Below are 27,769 nucleotides of genomic sequence, written 5' to 3'. Positions count from 1 at the left end.
GTTAAACTTTTGAAAATATGAAATCTTGATTTTTAAGCATTCTTAAATATTAAATTCATTATCCTAAATAAAATGTTTAGATTCAACGAAATTATATATATATATATATATATATATATATATATATAATATATATATATATATATATATATATATATATATATATATATATATATATAAACACAATACTGTTTTGAGGCAACGAGTCACATTTATATAAGAATTCTCTCACTTTCACTGTTGGTTGAAATTTCCTTTTAGAATGAATAGTTTTGAACACCAATACAATCTTGTTGTGTCAAGATTGCCCATATTAGCAATTCAGGTTGCACTTGAAACATTTTCATGTCATACAAGTGCCAGATAATAAATTATCACAATTTTAATTATATTCTAGGGGCACTTTTGTCATTGGTGACAGTCTTTCGCAGTTTAGCACCTTTACGGATGTCACCCAGCAAAGCACCTCTCGCTGTTGGCGGGGGCTGGGGTCGACGTGCAGGGGTGTAACCAGCTGGTGGTGGTGGTGGTGGGGGAGGAGGTGGAGGAGGGGGAGACACTGCTATAGGCGGTAATGGAGTACTGTTGGGGGAGAAGGTTGGGGGTGGTGGGGCGGTTTGTGGTCTTGTGGAAGACGATTTTGCTATGGTTGCTGAGAAGTCGATCAAGCTGGTTGGAGAAGTTCTGCCATTCTTTTTCTTCCTGAAATTCAAGAGGAAGATAGTTTGTTAATTTTTCATCAGTGCTGATGGTGACAAAAAGTGAAAAAGGAGGAAAAGTTTGAACCAAGCACTGCCTTTAAGCCCCATTTTTACTGTACAAACACCCGCTTTTACAGCAATTGAGATGATAAGGGGGCAGCGTGGCTCAGCAGTACCGAGTTCGATCACCCGCCACTGTGCTGTGTGGTCTTGAGCAAGTCAACTCGCTCCAGCTCAATTTGCGGCACTGCACTGCGGCTGACGCCTTGGTTATTCCCTTGGAATAGACCCTAGAGACAAATTTCCCCTGTGGGATGAATAAAGGGAATTTTTGGGAAACTGAACCTGTTTGTTCCAACACATATCAAGTCTCTCAAAGCCAGTAAATTTGATTGGAGAAAATGACATTTTTAAAAAGGAGGAAATTCCTCCTCTGACTTCAAAATCGCAGATTTCCACGGATCCGACAAAAATCATCAGCGCTGTTTCATATCTGACGGTGACAAGAGGTCGTTCCACATTGTAGGTCAGTGGCAGCTTGTAAGAAAGTGAAGCATGAGGACTGATAAACATTATTTACCTGGAAGGGAGTTGCGATGAAATGTTGACAATTATGTTGATAAGTCTATATTTCACCTTTTACATACATCGTTGGTTCGGTGTATTTAAGTATAAACCTGACATTTCAAACTCATCAATGTTAAATTCAAGTCATAACTGGATTCCGTTATCAGCGTTATGAGTATGTGCTCAAAAGTCTCAGACAATCAGTAATAAAAAGAGTTGTATTCATCGATATACACTTTCAGTCCCCTTCAGTTTTTTCCTCAATATTACAAAACAGTACTGATAAAAGAAACATCAACGATGGTACATCTTGAGAGAAGGGAAAATACGGGTTGTAATCAGTAATTTATCAAGCCTGTTATCGCATTTTTGATACCACAGTCTGATGTCCGATATCTCTCTCCCACATAAACAAACAAGCCACCATCACATGGACATTCTTGATAACATTGTGTCATGAGGGATGGGACTCCAAAAAAATATGATGCAAACACACCTCGATGCAAACACACCTCGATGCAAACACACCTCGATGCAAACACACCTCGATGCAAACACACCTCATTAAATAATAAAAAATAAAAAAATTCCCTTTATTCATCCCCAAGGGGAAATTTGTCTTTAGGGTCTATTCCAAGGGAAGACTGGAATAACCCAGGCGTCAGCCGCAGTGCAGCGCCGCAAAGTGAACTAGGGCTAGGTGACTTGCTCGAGGCCACACAGAGCAGCGACGGGTGATCGAACTCGTTACCTTTTGGGTACGAAGCAAAAACCGTACCGCTGAGCTTTTTGTTGACCTTTGTTTTTCTCTCTCATCTGTAACATGGATCAAAAGTAACAACCATCTTGTTTTTCTCTCTCATCTGTAACATGGATCAAAAGTAACAACCATCTTGTTTTTCTCTCTCATCTGTAACATGGATCAAAAGTAACAACCATCTTGTTTTTCTCTCTCATCTGTAACATGGATCAAAAGTAACAACCATCTTGTTTTTCTCTCTCATCTGTAACATGGATCAAAAGTAACAACCATCTTGTTTTTCTCTCTCATCTGTAACATGGATCAAAAGTAACAACCATCTTGTTTTTCTCTCTCATCTGTAACATGGATCAAAAGTAACAACCATCTTGTTTTTCTCTCTCATCTGTAACATGGATCAAAAGTAACAACCATCTTGTTTTTCTCTCTCATCTGTAACATGGATCAAAAGTAACAACCATCTTGTTTTTCTCTCTCATCTGTAACATGGATCAAAAGTAACAACCATCTTGTTTTTCTCTCTCATCTGTAACATGGATCAAAAGTAACAACCATCTGTCCTGTCAATCTCATAATGCTTCGGCTTAATGTGTTTTCTTTCTTAACAATAACATTTGCCTTACTGACCTACAGCTGAACTGCAAGCGATTAATTAAAATGTGAGGTAACTCTCTCCTTACCAACTACAGAAAAATTGTCATATTCGTTACGATACAACCAACATTTTTCTTATTCAAATTTCTGTTGTACATCATAAAATTTAAAGAAAATGAACACTGTGCTGTAGAGTATGTTTTGCTAAAGAAATTATGAATCGGAAGAACTTTACTATTGTGTTTGAGTGATAAAAAACATATTTATGTGTCAGTTTGGTGTGAAGTTTTGGTGAAAATCCTGAAAATGGTTGGCAAGGAGAGAGTTAAATAGTTAAATGAAATATTCTAACGTCAAACATTATTATTCTCATCTTCAAACAAAAAGTTTCCAGTTTACCTCGTGCTGGATGGTTTGGATGGTTTGAGTGGTTTCCCCTTCTTTACAGCCTTTAACATGACCTTCATCTGCTCTGTTTGGTGAACCTATAAATCCAGTGGAGAAGAGAGGAGAAAAGTTACATGCCACGCATAGCCTTCAATATGGGATTTGTTTTACTTAAGAAGGCAACACACACGTGTGAATTGGAGTAGGCCTAATATGTGTATGTATGTATATAATATGTCCAAAAAAATTATTGCCCATTAAGACACAATAAGTGAAAAATATATTCAAAATATGTGACCGATCATCTCATAACGTGATTATGTCAGGATGATTACTGGACTAAAACTTGAACTCATAGTCAAAAATATTGGGCTGGGTTTACTTTATATTACCCATAATATAATCCCCCAGGATATGAATATGTTTTTAGAGTTTTAAAAACTAAAATTTCATATTTCTGATCAGTTTAAAACTTAAATTTGACTTAAGAGCTTCAGGTCCAACCCAAAATAATACCATTTTGAGACAGTGGGTCACTTATAAACTATTATTATATCAAAATTAATTACGCCTTCCACTACGGCATCATTGGTCGCCTGGGCTTTCCTCATCATTCGTCGCCTAGGCATTCCTCATCATTCGTCGCCTAGGCATTCCTCATCATTCATCGCCTAGGCATTCCTCATCATTCGTTGCCTAGGCATTCCTCATCATTCGTCGCCTAGGCATCATTCGTCGCATAGGCATTCCTCATCATTCGACCCCTAGGCATTCCTCATCATTCATCGCCTAGGCATTCCTCATCATTCGTTGCCTAGGCATTCCTCATCATTCGTCGCCTAGGCATTCCTCATCATTCATCGCCTAGGCATTCCTCATCATTCGTTGCCTAGGCATTCCTCATCATTCGTCGCCTAGGCATTCCTCATCATTCGTCGCATAGGCATTCCTCATCATTCGTCCCCTAGGCATTCCTCATCATTCATCGCCTAGGCATTCCTCATCATTCGTTGCCTAGGCATTCCTCATCATTCGTCGCCTAGGCATTCCTCATCATTCATCGCCTAGGCATTCCTCATCATTCGTGCCTAGGCATTCCTCATCATTCGTCGCCTAGGCATTCCTCATCATTCATCGCCTAGGCATTCCTCATCATTCGTCGCCCTAGGCATTCCTCATCATTCGTCGCCTGGGCATTCCTCATCATTCGTCGTCTAGGCATTCCTCATCAATCGTCGCCCTAGGCATTCCTCATCATTCGTCGCCTAGGCATTCCTCATCATTCGTCGCCTAGGCATTCCTCATCAATCGTTGCCCTAGGCATTCCTCATCATTCGTCGCCTAGGCATTCCTCATCAATCGTCGCCCTAGGCATTCCTCATCATTCGTCGCCTAGGCATTCCTCATCAATCGTCGCCCTAGGCATTCCTCATCAATCGTCGCCCTAGGCATTCCTCATCATTCGTCGCCCTAGGCATTCCTCATCAATCGTCGCCCTAGGCATTCCTCATCATTCGTCGCCTAGGCAGTCCTCATCAATCGTCGCCCTAGGCATTCCTCATCATTCGTCGCCTTGGCATTCCTCATCATTCATCGCCCTAGGCATTCCTCATCATTCGTCCCCTAGGCATTCCTCATCATTCGTCCCCTAGGCATTCCTCATCAATCATCGCCTAGGCATTCCTCATCATTCGTCGCCTAGGCATCATTCGTCGCATAGGCATTCCTCATCATTCGTCCCCTAGGCATTCCTCATCATTCGTCCCCTAGGCATTCCTCATCATTCGTCGCCTAGGCATTCCTCATCATTCGTCGCCTAGGCATTCCCTCATCATTCATCGCCCTAGGCATTCCTCATCATTCGTCCCCTAGGCATTCCTCATCAATCGTCACCTAGGCATTCCTCATCATTCGTTGCCTAGGCATTGCTCATCATTCATTGCCTAGGCATTCCTCATCATTCGTCGCCTAGGCATTCCTCATCATTCATCGCCTAGGCATTCCTCATCATTCGTCGCCCTAGGCATTCCTCATCATTCGTCGCCTGGGCATTCCTCATCATTCGTCGTCTAGGCATTCCTCATCAATCGTCGCCACTAGGCATTCCTCATCATTCGTCGCCTAGGCATTCCTCATCATTCGTCGCCTAGGCATTCCTCATCAATCGTTGCCCTAGGCATTCCTCATCATTCGTCGCCCTAGGCATTCCTCATCAATCGTCGCCCTAGGCATTCCTCATCATTCGTCGCCTAGGCATTCCTCATCAATCGTCGCCCTAGGCATTCCTCATCAATCGTCGCCCTAGGCATTCCTCATCATTCGTCGCCTAGGCATTCCTCATCAATCGTCGCCCTAGGCATTCCTCATCATTCGTCGCCTTGGCATTCCTCATCATCGTCGCCCTAGGCATTCCTCATCATTCGTCGCCCTAGGCATTCCTCATCATTCGTCCCCTAGGCATCCTATCATTTCCCTAGGCATCCTCATATCGTCCGCCTAGGCATTCCTCATCATTCGTCGCCTAGGCATCATTCGTCGCATAGGCATTCCTCATCATTCGTCCCCTAGGCATTCCTCATCATTCGTCCCCTAGGCATTCCTCATCATTCGTCGCCTAGGCATTCCTCATCATTCGTCGCCTAGGCATTCCTCATCATTCATCGCCCTAGGCATTCCTCATCATTCGTCCCCTAGGCATTCCTCATCAATCGTCACCTAGGCATTCCTCATCATTCGTTGCCTAGGCATTGCTCATCATTCATTGCCTAGGCATTCCTCATCATTTGTCGCCAAGGCATTCCTCATCATTTGTCACCTAGGCATTCCTCATCATTTGTCACCTAGGCATTCCTCATCATTTGTCGCCTAGGCACTCCTCATCATTCGTCGCCTAGGCATTCCATGATGAATATAGATAATCCATCAGACAAGTTGTCTCTGTAACATGAATCACCCATGTTGTCCGAAGTGAGCAAACCACCACCACCATCACCATCATCATCATCATCATCATCATCATCATCATCATCATCATCATTATTACTATTATTATTATTATTATTATTATTATTATTATTTATTATTATATTATTATTATTATTATTTATTATTATTTATTATTATTATTATTATTATTATATTATTTTATTAATATTATTATTAATATATTATTATTATTATTATTATTATTATATTATTATTATTATTATTATTATTATTATATTATTATTATTATTATTATTATTATTATTATATTATATTATTATTTATTATTATTATTATTATATTATTATTATTATTATTATTATTATTATTATTATTATATTATTATTATTATTAAGTTAAAGAGAATAATTTTAAATTCTCCATTGGACGATCTGTGGTTCCTTTAAAACATAAATGAAAAAAGTGGTTAGTTCCAGCATAATAAAACAAATAAAATGAGACAAAATCTCATTTCTTCCAGAAAAAAAATAGAAATATTAAGTAGTCAAATTTGAAGCAATTGGGGAAAAACCTCATTACACTGAGGCGAATAAATAAATGACACCATCTCTTCATGACTAATTTACCTTGACAGGATTGTATCTGTTCAGTTCCTTAAGATGAATATTGGCGAAAAATTTGTGATTGGCAATCTGAAAAGAAAAGGTGAAACCAAATTTATAAGAAATCAAAACAAAAAAACACTTTGATATTTTCTTTTCTGAACTCAAATAATAAATAAATATATAATTAAACTGATATTTTCTTTTCTGAACTCAAATAATAAATAAATATACAAATAAACTCCAAAAAAAATGTTCTTTCTGTATCAGATGGACACAATGCTTTGATATGATCTAACAGACTAACTTGACTGATGAACTTTCGACTATGCTGATTTCATAATGTCTGTCCAGAGAGTAGAGAAAAAAAATGGCTTCGAAGAATTTCTAGAGAATTTAAGATTGAGGTTGAGTGTTTCATTGCAATAACTCTAAATCATTCAACATGTCTCTTTTGAAATCTTTTGATTGATTAAAAAAAAAAAAAAAAAAAAAATTTAGCTTTTATATAGCGCAATATCCACTAAACGTGCTCAAAGAGCTTTACAAGGGGTGCCTGGCCAACGGCAACACATAATATGTAGGACGAGACATGACGCCTGTCAGGCGATATTACAAATTTTTGGGACAGAGACAACGCTGTTAACGGCCAGGTACTCATTTTACACCTGAGTATGGTGAGAGAATGTGAGTAAAGAGCCTTCTCCAAGGACTCAACTATGCGCCGAGCGAGGCTCGAACCCAGGACCTTCCGATCTGAAATGGAGTGTCATACCGCTAGACCACATAGCCCCACAGCATTCCTACTGCTTTGCTTGAAAAAAAAAATGTGAGTTGGAAAACGCCTCTTGCGATTAACTATATACTATCAAAAACACATTTCTAACTGGATAAAAAACAATGGAAATTAGATTTTTATAAAAAAATTACTGCCATAAACAATCAAAATTTCCTAATCAAAGAGTTATTTAAATTTGAATACCTCAGCAATACTCGGATATAATCCAGATTCACTTTCAAAGATGAAGTTCAGGATCTGGAATTAAAGGAAACAAACAAATTTTATAGATTGAATTGGAAAGAAGTGGATGCATTTTCAGTTGAAACAAATACTAAATTGCTTGATTTATCTGCTAATCTCTAGATCAACACTTTTTTAAAAATTGAGCTTTATATAGCGCAATATACACTAAATGTGCTCAAAGCGCTTTACAAGGGGTCCCTGGTCAGCAGCATCATTTAACATGTAGGACGGGACATGACGCCTGTTAGGCGATATTACACTTTTTCGGACATAGACAACGCTGTTAACGGCTAGGTACTCATTTTACACCTGAGTACGGTGAGAGAATGTGAGTAAAGAGCCTTTTCCAAAGACTCAACTATGCGCCGAGCACGATGCTCAAACCCAGGACCTTCCGATCCGAAAGTGAGTGTCATACCACTAGACCACAGAGCCTTTTAAAGCAGTAAAACAAGAAATAAGAACAGTTTTATTTTACACTTTTTAAATGTTTTATGAATGTGTTTTGCAGTAATTTATTATATTTGGATCTTCAGATTGTCCAGAACAGCGCTGCCAGACTGGTATTCATGAAGCCTAGGTGCAATTCTACAAGGCCTCTGCTTCATGACCTGCATTTGCTGCCTGTTGAGAAAAGCATTAAATTCAAAGCTGCGTTTTAGTGCATTGTCTTGAAAATACTAACGAAAGAGTGAAAATGGAGAGACTTCGTATGGGAACAAAACAGACAATGGACGTTTCGGGTACAAACCGTGGAAAATGTTTATTTGTGTACTGTTGTGCTGACGAAGGGTTTGTACCCGAAATGCCCATTGTCTGTTTTGTTCCCATACGAAGCCTCTCCATTTTCACTCTTTTGTTAGTATTTTACAATCACCGGCTTCAGGCAGCCCTTACCGTTTTCTACTTGAAAGTACTGCCCCTTTTACCATTCAGAACTAATTGAAAGATAATCAAAACCTCACCCCATACATTCGGCCAGTGATTCCACCAAACGAGTTGACCCTCGACTACACAAAAATGCTGGAATGAGATCCTTTTCTCATTTTGGACTCTCTGTTTCGATCACCTTACCACAGACACAGAGCATTTGTGAAAAAAATATTTGTCTATTTTTAAATGTTCGCTTAAAACTTATCATTTTTGATTTTAGTAATATGAGAAGCAAGATAGGTGTCTGATTTGTGTTGTGTTGTGTTGTGTGTGTGTATGTGTGTGTGTGTGTGTGTGTATGTGTGTGTGTGTATGTGTGAGTGAGTGAGTGAGTATGTTTCAGCCAAAGTAATTTGTAATATAAGTGCGTAGAGTCTGATGTCTCGGAGTTATAGCATCATATAAGTTTTCAGCATTATTATTATGATTATTATGATTATTATTATTATTATTATTATTATTATTATTATTATTATTATTATTATTATTATTATTATTATTATTATTATTATTATTATCATTATGAGTATGATTATTATTATTATTATTTTATGAGTATGATTATTATTATTATTATTATTATTATTATTATTGTTAATATTAATATTGTATCTAATGAAGCGATTAAATACTTGACAGAATAAAACAAAATGTCTAGAATCTATCACTGTTGAATCTCCAAGTTATAAATTCTTAAAATCTTAAGCAAATGTTTGCCCATTTATTCTGTCAAAATCATGTAGCAAAGGCAAAAATTAAGTTAGAGAGAGAATTGCAACATTGATATTTCTCTCTTTCACAGATTTGCCAAATTGAAAACTTCAAATTTAGTAATTTTTATGTCAGTTCTTAGTAATTTGACAAGGAAATTCGTAATTTCTGAAATTGTGTACGAGAACAACCACATTATTTTTATTATTATTATTATTATTATTATTATTATTATTATTATTATTATTATTATTATTATTATTATTATTATTATTATTATTATTATTATTATATTATTATTATTATCATTATTATAGTAGTAGTAGTAGTAGTAGTAGTAGTAGTAGTAGTAGTAGTAGTAGTAGTAGTAGTAGTAGTTAGTAGTAGTAGTAGTAGTTGTTGTTCTTCTTCTTTTTTATCATTATTATTATTATTATTATTATTATTATTATTATTATTATATTATTATTATTATTATTATTATTATTATTATTATTATTATTATTATTAAATATTTTCATTTAAGTATTACTAAGAATGAAAAATTCGTAATTTTCCATAAAATTTCGTTATTTGGCCATGAAATTTGTCTAAAATTCGTAAAATTACGAAAAATTCGTAAGATTCGACAGGTATGCTTTCACTTGATGATTTATTTTACCTCCACCACGTCAGGAGACTGGTGTCCAATCAGGTGCTGTGGCTCTGGATGAGGAGCGGTCAACTCGTAACCAAAAGCCATCTCATAAAGCAGATGACCTGACAAGGATGAAACAAGCAATGGAAAAAAATGGAAATTGGGAGGATTGGGTTGAATTTGGATTTTAACAATTTTACAAATATATGGTTTAAATAAATAGTAGATCGTTTTGAAGAATTTTGATTAGTTTTGTTGATTTGGGGGTGGGTGGTGGGGGGGGGGGGGTGTTCAGTGTTTTTTTTTTTTTCTTTTTCTTGTTTTTTTCTTTTTGTTTTTTTTGTTTTTTTTTTGTTTTTTTTTGCTAGGTAAATCATGACGTCAGTGATCTTTTCTTCAGACCAGCATGAGGATTTTAATTCAAAACTGTGATGTGTTTTCTTTCAACAATATCTGTCATTTTATTTTTTAAAATGATTATTTTGTCTTTCATTTTTGATCATAAAGATAAAGTATCTATTCAATTATAAAACTTTCAGACTTACTAACATTATAAGATAAGTCATCGATTGGGAGAAAAAGGGAATTTTAAAAATATATTATTTTATAAACACAAGTTTTGAACTCCTCATGCATTATCAAAAATAACAACAACAAATTAACATCAATTTACAAATTATTATTATTATTATTATTATTATTATTATTATTATTATTATTATTATTATTATTATTATTATTATTATTATTATCATTACTATCATTATCATTATTATTACTATTATTATTAGTAGTAAGTTTAAGGAAATAATTTCAAATTCTCCGTTGGACGATCTGTCATTTCTTTTCAACATAAAAGAAAGTGATTATTTCTAGCATATTAAAACAAATAAAATGAGACAAAATGTGACCCGTCGTCTCAAAACGGTATTATGTCGGGTTGAACCAGATGCTAAAAAGTCAAATTAGAGTTAAACTGGTCAAAATTCTGAATTATTGCTAGTCAGCACACTAATATATGATATTCATTCTCCTCTATGAAACATAAAAACTCAACCCAAATTTAAATTTCTGGCTATAAATCTATAAATTCAATATTCAGCATTTTAATCATCCCAACATAATACCGTTTTGAGACGAGGGGTCACAAATCTCAATTCTTTCAGAAAAAAAAAAATTAAGTTCAACAACTCAACAAGAAGGTCACGATCTTCCAACTATATTGGTTGACATGACTCACCAAAACAAAGGGAATCCATTGCACCCTTGTTTTCTTCCTTTAGCTTCTTCTTCACAAGGGGATGAAGACGGGAAGTATTACCCAAGAAACGGTTCTCATAACCAGCCACCCTGAAGTAATGTTTCAAACATAATAAATGCTTTAGAAAAATAGTCTGATATTCTAACTGCATAGTAACCTTTTTAAAATTGAGCTTTTTTTTATATAGCGGAATATCCACTAAACGTGCTCAAAGCGCTTTACAAATGGTCCCTGATCAACAGCAACATTTGACATGTAGGACGGGACAGGCCGCCTGTTAGGCGATATTACAATTTTTCGGACAAAGACAAAGCTGTTAACGACCAGGTACTCATTTAAAACCCAAGTACGGTGAGAGAATGTGAGTAAAGAGTCTTTTCCAAGGACTCAACTATAAGTTGAGAGAGGCTTGAACCCAGGACCTTCCGATCCGAAAGTGAGTGTCATACCACTAGACCACATAGCCGCAAATGATACATTAGCAGAATGTTACTGTCATGCACAAAAATATGATGAAATAAAAGCATGAAAAAAAAATTTGAACCTTAAAAAAAAATAATAATATAATAATCACTGAAGACATCAGAAGTTTAACATTTTCCTGGGGTTTTTTAGTCAAAAAATAATAAAAATAAAACTAAGACTTAAGCTCCTTGGTTAGCTCACCAATCATTTTCATGATTATTGTGCGGCTATGTGGTCTTGTGGTATGACACTCGCTTTCGGATCGGAAGGTCCTAGGTTCAAGCCTCGCTCGGCGCATAGTTGAGTCCTTGGAGAAGTCTCTTTACTCACATTCTCTCACCATACTCAGGTGTAAAATGAGTACCTGGCCGTTAACAGCATTGTCTCTGTCCGAAAAAAACTGTAATATCGCCTAACAGGCGTCATGTCCCGTCCAACATGTTAAATGTTGCTGTTGCCCAGGGACCCATTGTAAAGCGCTTTGAGCACGTTTAGTGGATATTGGGCTCTATAAAAGCTCAATTATCAATTATTGGAAGAATCTAATTTACCATTTCTGAATTGTGCAATGTAACCGCTCTTTGACATTACGTTAAATACTTTCAATACTCAAATCTTCAACTAGGAAAAAGATAAATCATAATGGTTGTGAAGCTTATTTAATAAGAAAGTCTCGATTGAAATATTTCAATACACAGAGAATGCATAACATAATCATTGAATACTTTTACTCAGAAGCAAATATGCTACCTCGAGTCTTAATCCAAATGAAAACGAATGTGAAGAAATGTTCAGAATTTGATTTAATAAGAGAGGACAAATGTTTATTGATGTTTCTGTAGCAGTGCTTAAGAGCCAATTAGGCCTAAGGAGCCAGAGTTTATCCCAGTTTCAACAGTGTGAGGACAACAGCAATTGCATGCCACCCTTTGGATAGGATGCTAGTCTATCGCAAAGTATTTTCTGCCAGATCTAATAGACCCAGCTATCCACTCACTGTTGGGTGGACAGGGGAGTCAGAAAAGAAATCTCGACTTCACCCAAGAAGCGCAGTCCCTCTAAATGTATGTGAATCAAGTGCTCTATCAACATAACTATCGGGAACCCCACCTTTAATGTTTCTGGTTCGTCCTTCAAAGGCAATTGGTGGTTAGAAAGTAAAGGGGGGGGGGGGGGGGAACTGTTAAATGAAAACACAAGATAATGTTGTGTTTATATAGTTGACAAGATGTTTTTCACTCTTGGACACCAACATCACATCACTTGATGCCAACAATTGTATATCTTATTCCTAGTTGAGGACTTGAGTATAGAAAGTACTTAAATCTCATCACAACAAAACCCCTAGTAACTTTATCTACTTTTTTTTTAATTGTAGAACTTTACATAATCTTAACAACGCCACTAGCACATTTTCTCATTCGTCTGTAGTGTTTCACTCATCCTGTTTTGTTAATAAAGGGGAAACTCGAAACGTCCATTTTATCTGTTTTCGTATATTAAACTGAAGCTTACATTCAATTTCACACAATCAATATTAAACCACAATGCTCCCTGGCATCAAAACTGTTTCACTTAACAATGTAAAGAAACAATTCAATATTATAATACAGGGTGGAACTGATCCATAATGTGATATTTAAAGTTGAAAGTACTGTAGGGAGCGAAAAGACGAATGGAGCTTTGGACGAAGCGAGCAGAGTCTTCCTCTCTCTCACAAATCATGAACTGATAACAACAACAAGCTAAGACCTCTGATCAAACTTTTCTCTTTTATTGTCATTCAAGTTTCATTAAATTACTATCGTTTGAGTTTAATCATTTTGTTCTTAAGTTATTTCGAGATCCTATAGTACAAAAGAGTGAGTTGATTTGGTATCCTTTTATCCTGGAGCCAGCAAACAGTGAATTTTTAATAAGTAATGTCCTCAGTGTACTACTGTATGGATCAGTAGAAAACGTTAAGGGTTGCCTGAAGCCGGTGATCGTAAAATACTAACGAAAGAGTGAAAATGGAAAGTCGTCGTATGGGAACAAAACTGTTTTGTTCCCATACGAAGCCTTTCCATTTTCACTCTTTCGTTAGTATTTTACTGTATGGATCAGAATGTTGGAAGACTACAAATACAACAGAAAAGAAATTACTAGTTACTAGTGCCCCAGACCAAATGTCTGAAGAAAATCCTTACAATCTCTTACAGAAAACGGGGAAGTAATGTCCTCAGTGTACTACTGTATGGATCAGAATGTTGGAAGACTACAAATACAACAGAAAAGAAATTACTAGTGCCCCAGACCAAATGTCTGAAGAAAATCCTTACAATCTCTTACAGAAAACGAGGAAGTAATGTCCTCAGTGTACTACTGTATGGATCAGAATGTTGGAAGACTACAAATACAACAGAAAAGAAATTACTAGTGCCCCAGACCAAATGTCTGAAGAAAATCCTTACAATCTCTTACAGAAAACGAGGAAGTAATGTCCTCAGTGTACTACTGTATGGATCAGAATGTTGGAAGACTGCAAATACAACAGAAAAGAAATTACCAGTTACTAGTGCCCAAGACCAAATTTCTGAAGAAAATCCTTTAGAATCTCTTACAGAAAACGGGGAAGTAATGTCCTCAGTGTACTACTGTATGGATCAGAATGTTGGAAGACTACAAATACAACAGAAAAGAAATTACTAGTTACTAGTGCCCCAGACCAAATGTCTGAAGAAAATCCTTACAATCTCTTACTGAAAACGGGGAAGTAATGTCCTCAGTGTACTACTGTATGGATCAGAATGTTGGAAGACTACAAATACAACAGAAAAGAAATTACTAGTTACTAGTGCCCCAGACCAAATGTCTGAAGAAAATCCTTACAATCTCTTACAGAAAACGAGGAAGTAATGTCCTCAGTGTACTACTGTATGGATCAGAATGTTGGAAGACTACAAATACAACAGAAAAGAAATTACCAGTTACTAGTGCCCAAGACCAAATTTCTGAAGAAAATCCTTTAGAATCTCTTACAGAAAACGAGGAAGTAATGTCCTCAGTGTACTACTGTATAGATCAGAATGTTGGAAGACTACAAATACAACAGAAAAGAAATTACTAGTTACTGGCGCCCCAGACCAAATGTCTGAAGAAAATCCTTACAATCTCTTACAGAAAACGAGGAAGTAATGTCCTCAGTGTACTACTGTATGGATCAGAATGTTGGAAGAAGACTACAAATACAACAGAAAAGAAATTACTAGTGCCACAGACCAAATGTCTGAAGAAAATCCTTTAGAATCTCTTACAGAAAACGAGGAAGTAATGTCCTCAGTGTACTACTGTATGGATCAGAATGTTGGAAGAAGACTACAAATACAACAGAAAAGAAATTACTAGTTACTAGTGCCCCAGACCAAATGTCTGAAGAAAATCCTTACAATCTCTTACAGAAAACGAGGAAGGGTACATACAGTTTCAAGACACCATAAGAGAGCCAGGCATTGTGAGTGACTCTGCCATGTCTGAAGGATGCCAGCAGACTGCATCCCTAGAACGGCTTTAAACTGGACTCCACAATGAAAAAAAGAACTGAGACAGATCTACAGAAACCTGAAGAAGAACTGTACAGAGAGAATTAAAGACCCAAGGCATCAGTCTGCAGACCACATGACACAAAAAAAAAAGACCCAAGAACACTGGCAATCACTTGCTGTTGCCTCAAGCAAAACAATGACGCAGAGAGGATTGAGTGTATGAGTATTGCGGAGATTAAATGTACTAACGAAAGAGTGAAAATGGAAAGGCTTCGTATGGGAACAAAACAGACAATGTTATTATTATTATCATTATTATTATTATCATTATTATTATTATTATTATTATTATTATTATTATTATTATTATTATTATTATTATCATCATTATTATTATTATTATCATTATTATTATTATTATTATTATTATTTATTATTATTATTATTATTATTATTATTATTATTATTATACAGACATTGTCTGTTTTGTTCCCATACGAAGCCTCTCCATTTTCACCCTTTCGTTAGTATTTTACGATCACCGGCTTCAGGCAGCCCTTACCGGAGATTAAATGTAGTTTCTTGAATTATTTTTAAATCACATTTCGGCATTGTTGTCATTTTGACTTCAAATGTTTCCTGTACAGCTTCTGACTCATTCCAACTACATTTCAAGTTGAGAGTGGGACCATGAATGTAAAAACATTTGGGTTGAACTAACCCTTTTTCATATTAAGTAGCCTTTTACAAAGATTTCAGAGGAAATTTTTTTTTAAAAACAACTATAGAAATAGTAGTGAGATATCTATATATAAAACATTAATATAACATATGGTATAGGGCAAAATAGGATTAAATCCCTTGAATGCCCTTAATATTAATAGTAATGCCAGAAATCTATTGATTAAAGATTACAATAATGATACACGTGGTAAAGATAGTATTTCAACTTAAATGTACTCATGTATATGTGGTGTACAAACATAAATCTTTAACAGTGACATGCAAAGCACACACACACACACACACACACACACACACACACACACACATACACACGCATATAGAAAATAACCATAATAATATAACAATGCCTAATATATACATACAAGAATGAAAGCCATGTCAACAGCAGTGCAAACACGTATTATTCGTCATATATAAATCTCCCATCATATAATTCCCTGTCTACTAACACCTTGAAATAATCCATAGATTTTGCATTCTTTGTTTCAAATTTCAAACTGTTCCATTTCTGAACAATACGAATACCGAACCAGTTTTGTCTTATGTTTGTTTTGCATCTAGACACAAAAATCTTAAACTTGTCCCCTCTAGTAAAAGTAATATTACAATATGGAAAAAAAATCAGAAAAGTCTATCCTATCACAACTAACCTGCAAACGCCGTCATCAAACATGATGTTCCCAGATTGAAGATTCTCATGGGCAGGAAATCCCTTCTCTTTTAAATACATCAAACCCTAAACAAAAACAAACAAAAAGAAAAAAATGCCCTCTGTGAATCATTATTTTCTGCTTACCAGCTTAATGCAAGAAAATAATTCTAAGCAAAAAGGTTTTTTTTAATATGTTCCTAAAAATGTTTAATCATTTTCAAAACTAATAATCTATAGTCAGAGACAGAACCTCAGTTTAAAAATTTATTTTAAAAGTAATAGGTTCGTTTTCAGTTGCTACATCGGATATAACTTTCACCTATCTTTGAAACAATGTGTTTGATTAAAAAAAACTTCTTACCATCAAAATCTGTTTTCCATACTGCTTGATAGTATCCACAGATAACCCTTTGTGCCTTTGCCCATACTTGAGATACCAACTATCAGAAAAGCGACACTGAAATGGAGGGGGGAAAATGGATCATTTTGATTTTTTAAAGATACATTCTCAAACTGTCTCCTAAAACAATAAATGGTATATACACAAAACATGAGAGACTTACATCAATTAAACGAGAAAATAATTATTGAATCCAAGAACCTGCTTTTATCTACTTTGTCTAGTATTGTTTAGTTTCGAGTTGAACATTTTTGTCGCTGACAAATTGAAATATGATCTCAGAACTAAAAATGTCAAATACCCTTAAATTATAATGAATGGAAAGATATAAAACAAGATTTTAAAAAGAGCCAAAAAGTTCATTATTAATAAAAATAATAATAATAATAATAATAATAATAATAATAATAATAATAATAATAATAATAATAATAATAATAATAATAATAACAATAACAATAATAATAATAATAATAATAATAATAATAATAATAATAATAATAATAATAATAATAATAATAATAATATAATAACAATAATAATAAATAATAATAAAATAATAATAATAATAATAATAATAATAATAATAATAATAATAATAATAATAATAATAATAATAATAAATAATAATAATAATAATAATAATAATAATAATAATAACAATAATTTATAAATAAATAAACAAAACATTTTGAACTCAAGTTTCTTTACCTGATAAATATGATCTTTAAGAGATCCTCTGTTACAGAGAGGTTGGAACATAAAAACAAGACTTTGCTCAGTGGAAAAGTCTAAATCTTTGGTTGGAAACACATAGGGATGCTGTAAGAAGAAAAGATTTGAGGAAAATGCAAGAAAAAACCCAACAAAAAGTGAAACATCCACTAGATATACCTCAAAACGCTTTAGGTGGCAGAATAAATGGCAAGCACATTATAAAACTGTAATTTAAATTGGTTTGGATAAAAATATAATTGATTGAGCGATATATAGCGCAATATCCACTAAATGTGCTCAAAGCGCTTTACAAGGGGTCCCTCCCAGGTCAACAGCAACATTCAACATGTAGGACGAGACATGACGCCTGTTGGGCGATATTTTCTGACAAAGACAATGCTGTTAACGGCCAGGTACTCATTTTACACCTGAGTACGGTGACAGAATATGAGTAAAAAGCCTTTTCCAAGGACTCAACTATGCACTGAGCGCGAGGCTCGAACCCAGGACCTTCCAATCCGAAAGCGAGTGTCATACCACTAGACCACATAGCCGCACAAGATCATTATAAAACTGTAATTTAAATTGGTTTGGATAAAAAATATAATCGATCAAGGTAAGAAATATTATGTTTTGACCATCGACACCAAATTAAATGGAATGGCAAGTAGTGTGTTTGACAGAGATGCCAACTATAAATTTGGCTCACAGGAGTTTCAGACACCACTCGTAGGAATTTCAGTACCGAAAGAGGAATTTCCGCACACAAGAAAAAGGAATTGGAATTGTATTTGGCATTGTGTTTACATATTGTATAGTTCTAAATAGATAAATGATTAGAATTATATTATGATAGATAAACACATTGCCAAATACAATCCCAAAGTTTCCTTATTTCAAATGAAGTAAAGCGCCAAAACCTAATGGTAGATATTGTTGTATTGTGCGACTATGTGTTCTAGTGGTATGACACTCGCTTTCGGATCGGAAGGTCCCAAGTTCGAGGCTCGCGTTCGCGGATAGTTGAGTCCTTGGAAAAGGCTCTTTACTCACATTCTCTCACCGTACTCGGGTGTAAAATGAGTACCTGGCCGTTAACAGCGTTGTCTTTGTCCGAAAAATTGTAATATCGCCTAACAGGTGTCATGTCCTGTCCTATATGTTAAATGTTGCTGCTGTCCAGGGACCCCTTGTAAAGCGCTTTGAGAACATTTAGTGGATATTGCGCGTGAAAGTGAAGAATTGTAACGAAAATATTAGGAAGGTTGTTGTGAAGATGATGATGATGAAGATGATGATGATGATGATGATGACGATGATGATGATGATGATGATGATGTTGTTGTTGATGCCGTTTTGTTTTTTGGTTTTTTTTTGTTTTTTTAATTTTCCATGACTACTATGTTACTAGTGTGCATCTGTGCGAGTGTGTCTATGTCAATATTGTATTGTTATAAATGTGTAACCAAATGACAAATTGACACTTTTTTGAGGACAATAAAGATATATTATTATTATATTATTATTATTATTATTATTATTATTATTATTATATTATTATTATTATTATTATTATTATTATTATTATAGATATATCTGCACCCCAACTAGAACAGTGGGGACAAGAGGGACTATTTCAAACAGACAGTTTGTTTTGTTTTTAAGGGTTTTACGGCGCTTGCAACACATTAAGGTCATATCAGCGCCAGTAAAAATGAAGAAAATGGGTTAGTACAAAGTTCTAGAATTACAATTAAAGCACAAAAGAAAAGGTGAGACAAAGGGGAATTGGTTCAAATAGGGAACAGATGTAGATTCCAAGAGCACACCGTCAAAGTACTTAGTTTGAGATCACCTAAAAGTCTCATCTAGACACAAGCACAGGTCCCAACTAAGAGGAATACACTCAAATGTTTACAAATCATATAATATAATATGTAAACTAAACATAATACAATGCATAACAGAGAGATGATTTGCAAGGGAAAAAATATCATCTTCCAAAACTATAACTATACATTCGACTGTTTCCTTCCCAGCCAAGGAACTCCGGCCAGGGCCAGGACAAAACCAAGTAATCTCATTCCAAGACAACGATAGGAAACAATTGGAAAATGGGTAAGGGGGGATAGAAGACACAGCATGTACCTCCCTGCCCACTATGGGAGTCAAACAGACAGAAATGGATACGATTGGTAATGGAGCATGTTTTCAACCATTCCTGTTTATCGTAATGTAATATTGGTAATAGTGCATGTTTTCAACCATTCCTGTTTATCGGATTGCATGGCCTATCACTGTCACAAGTACCTTATGGCCTCAATAAAAACGTAAAAATTTGAATTACAACTTGTGATGCAAACTGATAACAAACATTTTGAAGATAATTCAAATCTTAACCCATTGTCAGTTGTCAATGATAAAGGGAAAACCCCCCAAAAAATTTAAAAAATCGTTATCTTTTCTGTCATGTGACTATGATTTACTGCCATCAAATGGTGACAAATGTAATGAATCATGCTGGATGATAACCTATGATAAGTGGAATGATTTTTTTTTTTTTTTTTCAATACACTATTGGCATTTGATCCGACTGAGAAATACTTTTATAATAATAACCCACATCATGAAAACTGCTCACAACTCTCAAAACTTCAAATTACAAATTATTCAGTTGGTTCATTTTGAACAAATCCAATCCATTTTGGGTCCACCATTTTTGCATTTGTGTTAATTTTTCGACAAACAATGAGGCTTATTTTAATTTTTCTTTTTAATTAAAAAAAATCCAATCATTTAAGAGTCAAATGATAAGTGCCTTGGATGAGAATAGAATCTGATAAACTTAACTAACATGGAGTAGAAAGATAAGCTCAAAAAATGATAAAAGCTTGCTGCAACATATGAAAAATTTAACCACGAATGATCTAATTTGAGCTTCAACTATGAAACTAATAACAAACTTACTTTGAGTATAGAAAATATATCTTTCATGACTTTAGCCGTGTTTTTTGTGAACGGTACAGACATTTTGGCATTTGCAGGTATGCAGCTGAGCATCCGTTCCTCTTGAGTTTTTGTATCCAGGACAATGAACCAGTGTTTGTCAATACGACTCCCTGGGGACAAAAAAATACAATTTTACATAAAGACAACCACATTCCCTAAATAAATTGAAATTGAGCTGTATATAGCGCAATATCCACTAAATGTGCTCAAAGCGCTTTACAAGGGGCCCCTGGTCAACGGCAACATTTAACATGTAGGACGGGACATGACGCCTGTTAGGCGATATTACAATTTTTCGGACAAAGACAACGACAACGCTATTAATGGCCAGGTACTCATTTTACACCTGAGTACGGTGAGAGAATGTGAAAAAAAAAAAATTTACATAAAGATAACCACATTGTTTTGTTTTTATTTTTAAGGGTTTTAAGGCACTTACAACATATTAAGGTCATTTCAACCCCAGTAAAAAAGAAGAAAATGGGATAGTAAAAAGATCTAGAATTACAATTAAAGCATCCAAGAAAAGGTAAGACAAAGGGGAATTAGTTCAAATAAGAAACAGGTGTAGATTCCAAGAGCACACTACCAAAGTACTTAGTTTGAAATCACTAACAGCCTCATCCAGACACAAGCACAGGCCCCCACTAAGAGGGACACACTCAAATGTTTTACAAATCATATATAATATAAAGAAAACATAATACAGTGTATAACAGAGAGATGATTTACAAAGAAAAAAATATCATCTCCCAAAACTAACTATACATTTGACTGTTTCCCTCTCAGCCAGGGCATCTGGTCAGGACCAGGACAAAACCAAGTAATCTCATTCCAAGACAAAGACAGAAAGTTGGAAAACAGATATAGAGGGATAGAAGACGCAGTAAGTACCTCCCTGCCCACTATGGGAGGTCGGGAACCCCACCCAGGATAACCACATTCACTATATCAAGAATCTTTTTGCTACCATGCACATAAAAACAATAATCTTCTTTGATGTTAAGAGACATTATGAAGAAGATCAAACTCATCAAAATTATTCACACAAACCAATGAAAAGAAACAAAATAAAGAAAAAAATTATAATAGTAAAATAATTAATTTATTCACCCACTCATCAATAAAGAAAGACACACACAAAAAAGAGGAGAGATAACTACATAAAATTAGAAAATAAAGAATAAGTTTCTAAACGATCTATCTGAAAAGTAATGGTTGGATGATTTAAAGGAAGCAAGCTCACATATTCTCGAAAGGTATAGAGGATAGAAAAAGACATTACAATGCGGCTATGTGGTCTTGTGGTATGACACTTGTTTTCGGACCGGAAGGTTCTGGGTTCAAGCCTCGCTTGGTGCATAGTTGAGTCCTTGGAAAAGGCTCTTTACTCACATTCTCTCACTGTACTCAGGTGTAAAATTAGTACCTGGCCGTTGACAGCGTTGTCTCTGTCATAAAAAAAAATTGTCATATTGCCAAACAGGCGTCATGTTTCGTTCTCCATGTTACGTGTTGCTGTTGGTCAGGGACCCCTTGTAAAGTGCTTTGAGCACATTTAGTGGATATTGCGCTATATAAAAGCTCATTTAGACATTTAGATAGATCTTTTTTATGGAATGGACCAGCATGAGTGATGCAGTGGCCCATTAATCCATAGAAAGCATGATTAGTTCTCAGTCACACTTTGTAGCAAACAGACAGACCGGTTTTTTTTTCTTCAGTTTTTAGTACTTTAAAACATAACCCGATTGTCTGGAACAAATCCCTGAAGCACATCCCATAATTTAATGGTTATTACAATAAAATTAATTTAATTCATCCATTTTGGAAACTTGCACTGGGTGCTACTAAAACCATTAATGAATGAAAATTATAAACACTCCATTGCATTTATACTTGGAAATTAAAAATAAAATCATATATTTTATGATGTAATAAATCACCAAATATCTCTCATTGTAAACCACTATAGATAGTATGCGCCTGGCTAAGAAGCTCATAACATTGCCATCCGGAAGTATAACGGACCAACACACAAAACTGTGTGTATCCATGAACGATTATAGACAGGTTAATACAGTTCAGTGAGCATCACTCATAAACGCTGATGGTAAAAAACAATAACAAAGACCTAAGTGACGTTATCTTCGAACTATCTATAGATGGAAAAATAAAGTTATCTAATTAATAGTTTTATGTAAGCCTTTACTTTAGAGCCACATGGAGGTCCTGGTAGCTCGATTGGTAGAGCACTCACTTCACACGCAAAAGGAACCAAGATTGATCCCTGGTGAAGTTGAAATTTGTCTTCTGATTCTTCCCCTCCAACCCCCCCCCCCCCCCCAAAAAAAAAAAACCCCACCCCTCCCTGTCCACCCAGAACTGCCGTCTTAAAGGAAAAAAAACCGTATGTGGTTAAATATTTCAAGTAAACATAGTTCTTTATCCTTAAGACGTCAGACCATTGATTGGGTAGCTAGTTCAGTTAGATCTGGTGGAAAGTAAGTACTCTGTGATAGACTAGCGTCCTATCCAAAGGGTTGCAAAAAAAATTGCTGTTGTGGGTTTAATGCTATAAAAACAGGGATAAACAAAACTCCATCTCCATGGGCTTAATGGCTCAGACGGACTACAAAGAGTCGTATGGCTCTTGGAGTTTATCTTGATTTATGTAGTATTTAACAGATTCGTAATTATTACTAGCCATCTTTAAAAAGGACACTTAGTCAGAAAGTAGGTCTCATCAGATCTAACAAACACGACTACCCGACAATAGTTGGTTGGACATAGGGCTAGTCCCTTAGCTTGTGAGTCGAGTACTCTACCAATTGAACTATCCACAGCCCAAATCATTATTATAGTATACAAAAAATACCCAATTACAATTTGGATTAGTGAATAATCGAATGCACAATAACAGAAAATGACAAATACAAAGAAATGCAATTTAACTTTAAATCGAGATATTTCATTTGTATTGCAGTACGGATTTTTGCTTTTAAAGACAAAAAATTGGAACAAACAACATGCCTATTTGTTTGTTTATTAAAACCTCTGTCAAAGAAAATATTCTAAACCTAAAATACTATTTCATCAGTGCAAAAAATGCTCACGAACACCTTTCAAAATATTTATAGCTATTCCAAAACTTATTAGAATTTTTCAACGTCCTGTAAAATATCCTTTAAGCATCTTTTGTTTTAGGGATCTTACATTGCGGCTACGTGGACTAATGGTATGACACTAGCTTTCAGATTGGAAGTCCTGGGTTCGAGCCATGCTTGGCGCATAGTTGAGTCCTTGAAAAAGGCTCTTTACTCACATTCTCACACCGTACTCAGGTGTAAAATGAGTACCTGGCCGTTAACAGCATTGTCTCCGTCTGAAAAAAAATTGTAATATCGCCTAACAGGCGTCATGTCCCATCCTAAATGTTAAAATGTTGCTGTTGGCCAGGGACCCCTTGTAAAGCGCTTTGAGCACATTTAGTAGAATTGCACTATATAAAAGCTCAATTTTTTTTTAGAGCTCAATCTAGGGATCTTACATACATTAGTATAAGATTGTAAAGAGCAAAGAATGATTAGAATCAAAACATACCAATATCCATAAGCTGTGTCATGCCTTTGTACTGTAAATGTGACCGCAAGTAGTACTGACAATTTAAATACACCTCATCTGTAGAAAATAACAAAGTAGATTTCATGACACAGAGAAAAAGAAGTCATTAAAAATAAATTCATACATAAACATAAACACTCTTAGCTTATTATTCTAACAGGTTGTGCCACAATAACTTTATGAAGTTGGAAGATAATTTTTTGAACAGTTTGTGAAAAATATGATAACCAAAAACTATCCATTTCTTGGCCCTAGGGTGCAATTATCAACATACTAGTTTGGCCCAAAAAAGGGCAATCCTTAAGTCAAATGTTCACCATTATATTATTATTATTATTATTATTATTATTATTATTATTATTATTATTATTATTATTATTATTATTATTATTATTATTATCATTATTATTATTATGATCATCATCGTCATTATATCTAGGTTTCTTAACTGAACCATGGAAAGTAGCTCTTTTTCCAAATAAAGTCAATTTTACCTCTGACAACTTTCTGTTGCGACACTCTGTCTCTGTTGAGTTGTTCTGCCACCTCAGCTTCATGTTCTAACCTCTTGTAGACATAGTAACTCCCTTTAGATCCTCTGAAATAAAAAAAAATTAAAAAGAATGAACTCATCTCCTCCAACATTACTACAAAACTTCAACAGAAAATATGGGGGGGGATAATTAAGAATAACAAAAAATAAAATTCGCTATACTCATCCTAAGGGAACACTTTTCTCCAGAAAAAAAATAAGAGATAACCTAGGCATCAGCCACAGTGCAGCGTTTCTTCTTGCTCAACAAAGAAAAAATGAGATGAACTCAGTAGGGCTCAAACATTGGTCTCCCGGGTGGAAGATCTTTGCTGTATCAACACAGTCATCTCACCCCAATTTTTATTTTTTTTAAAAATAAATTAATAAATAAAATACCATACGCCGGTAAAACCAGATAATAATCAGAAAATTCCCAATTTTAAATTTTGATATTGACTTTCAAAGTATCCTTTTCAACACGCTTCATATTGCTGTGGAGAGATTTTTCATCACTACTCCACTGATATTTGGTTTGGATTATTTTCACAGAGATATTTTATCTTGCTTTTTACTTACATAACCAATTAAATTCAACGTTGAATGAAACGTCTTTCATTTGTCTTAAATTGATTGACCTGACAAGAACCTGGTGTATGTATCAAAGTGAAAAATCTCTCCATCTAAAATATCTGCATAAAATTTATTAACCCTTTATAGGCGGGAGTAAATTTCATTCTAATCTTCCTTATCCTACAAATTTCGTCAAGTGGATTCTCAATCCAATAAAATTCAATAGATGCACTCACTGTCCAGTGGTTGTGTAAAGATTCTATAATTATGCACACTATGACAGCATCTGCTGTCCAAACTACTTTTAAAACAGCCGGTGTGCCTTGTCAAAACGTAGTTTAATTCAACCTAGCGAATATATCAAGATATTACATATATATTATTGTTTGAACACTGACTAGAATGATTTAAATATTAGAACTTCAGAGTACCTTCTGCCTATGAAGTGACAGTAGAGATAGACAATTCCCATCACTACAGCTACAAGCACAACACCAGCAATGATAGGGACCTGCGGAAAATATTTTACATAAATCAGATAAAACAATACATATAAATTTGTTAAGGAGAAATATATATTTTTGCTTAAACAAAAAAAAAAAACGAGCAAGGGGGCTAATAGCCTACAGCAACAATGTCGTTTGTTTAAAGAACACAGTATGTGCTATTTGGTTAACATTGCATATACTGTGTTTTTAACAACAATGGCAGAACACGTGTCATACAGAATGTGACATGATGACTGAAAAATACTAATATATATAGTATAGTATACTATATAGTAATTAAAAACAATCTTTTTTTTTCCGAAAGAGACACATGTACTGATCAGGGTATGTTAGTAAAGAACATTTATCAAGGGCTCGATTTTGCACCGCTCATTGCAGGACTCGAACCAGGGACCTAGTGGCCTGAAGGCGATTGTCTTAACACAAGACCACAAAGCTGCACAAGATCAAGAGGTTGTCGTGAATAGATTTTTACATCTCATTCACGATGAGAAAATAAAATAAATAAATAATATGCACGAGGCATGTATCTCCACCGAAGTGGGTAGTTACGCGATTAGTCGGTATGTTCGTCGTAAAGAAACAGAGTCAACACTTGAATTTCATCAATATCCATTATCCATTTCGTAGTAAAAAGACTTAGAAAATGAAGGCAACCCGTTTTTAACCCCTTGTGACGTCACAAACATACGGGAAGAAACAACACACAACAGTGAATGGAACTCACCATGACACCCAAGGTTACCCAGCATGAGAACAATTCACAACAACAACTTAATAGCCAAACAACAACAAACTGGAGCACATTGAAATAATAAATACGTTCCTACAAGGACCACACAGCCCAGTTGGAAGACTGCTCGACTCATTAGCAAAGGGACCGGCTTTCACCAGAATAGGATTTATCTGATATCACTTTCCATCCAAGTATGAATGGGTAGCTGGGTCTGTCAGATCTGGTGGAAAGTACTTTGCAATAGAATAGCATCCTATCTAAAGGGTAATAAAGAACTGTCACTGATATTTAATGCCGGGATATACTCTGGCCCCCATGACTAATGAACAGTAATGAGATTTTATATTTCTACACCTGCTGCTGCCATCTTGCTTTGTTTAGTGAGACCACAGTCAAATGTGTGATAAGTGCCTAATTCTTGTTGTTGTGTATTGTCTTTGGTTTTTTTGGTTTTTTTCATGCCAAGCAGCAACCGGCGTTAATCAATATAACATTCGTAAAGTGATCAGATGTAGCCTAAATTTAAATTTTAAAACAATAATTGATTAACTTTGGGAGTTTATTTATCCTTTCCTAAGATACATGTATCAAGATTTAATGTTGTGGCATAAATTACTGTAATGCTTTAACTTTAAGTGTATGATCAGAAATATGATTATGATGCTGACATTAGTAGTTTTAGAAAAGGAAATTAAAACTAATTAGTAGATAGCTATAAAAGTGTCTTTAACTTTAATGTTCTAGGTCTTTGGGGCATTCAATATATTTGATGTATGGTAAAAACGATAAATATTGGCAAACAATACTGGACTGAAACTATAACTGTAACATGATGAGTTGATTCCTTCATTCACTGGGGAACAGTTACAGTTATATAGTTACCGTTACAGTCATTGTAGTCTCATTCATAGAGTAGAGTAGAGTCTCTATAGTAACTTTAGCAAACTTTTGCGAACTGATAACTATTCAACAATGCATTCTTTAAACCTTACATAAACATGATGTCCGAGCCAGTCTGAAATATCTGTCATGATGAACTTTCAATATTCCATTAAAATTCATCCAAAAAATATTTATAATTTTCAGTCGCTCATTCCCATGACTGTTTTGGTAAAGAGTCAAAGAGAGCGGTGAGGGTTCAATAGAGTCCAAACCAAT

General features: G+C 35.0%; 1 protein-coding gene across 1 annotated transcript; it reads right to left on the bottom strand.

Annotated features, from left to right (window-relative positions):
* Positions 1–166: 166 nt before the first annotated feature.
* On the bottom strand, positions 167–27,769 carry LOC144974453 (slowpoke-binding protein-like). The gene is made up of 14 exons (XM_078917330.1): positions 27,604–27,769; positions 25,798–25,877; positions 24,756–24,859; positions 24,241–24,318; positions 20,596–20,747; positions 17,623–17,733; positions 16,873–16,968; positions 16,510–16,595; positions 11,103–11,212; positions 9,887–9,984; positions 7,540–7,593; positions 6,582–6,647; positions 3,022–3,107; positions 167–702 (listed from the first exon to the last, which is right to left on the bottom strand). The coding sequence occupies exons 1-14, from the start codon at positions 27,640–27,642 to the stop codon at positions 387–389; spliced, it is 1,476 nt and encodes a 491-aa protein (XP_078773456.1). The 5' UTR covers positions 27,643–27,769; the 3' UTR covers positions 167–386.

Source organism: Berghia stephanieae, chromosome 6 (genome assembly GCF_034508935.2).
Source record: "Berghia stephanieae isolate SIO BIC M18660-M18661 chromosome 6, UCSD_Bste_1.3, whole genome shotgun sequence".
Taxonomy (NCBI): domain Eukaryota; kingdom Metazoa; phylum Mollusca; class Gastropoda; order Nudibranchia; family Aeolidiidae; genus Berghia; species Berghia stephanieae.
Note: the sequence above shows the minus strand (reverse complement) of the source record. Positions and strands in the feature narration are given on the sequence as shown.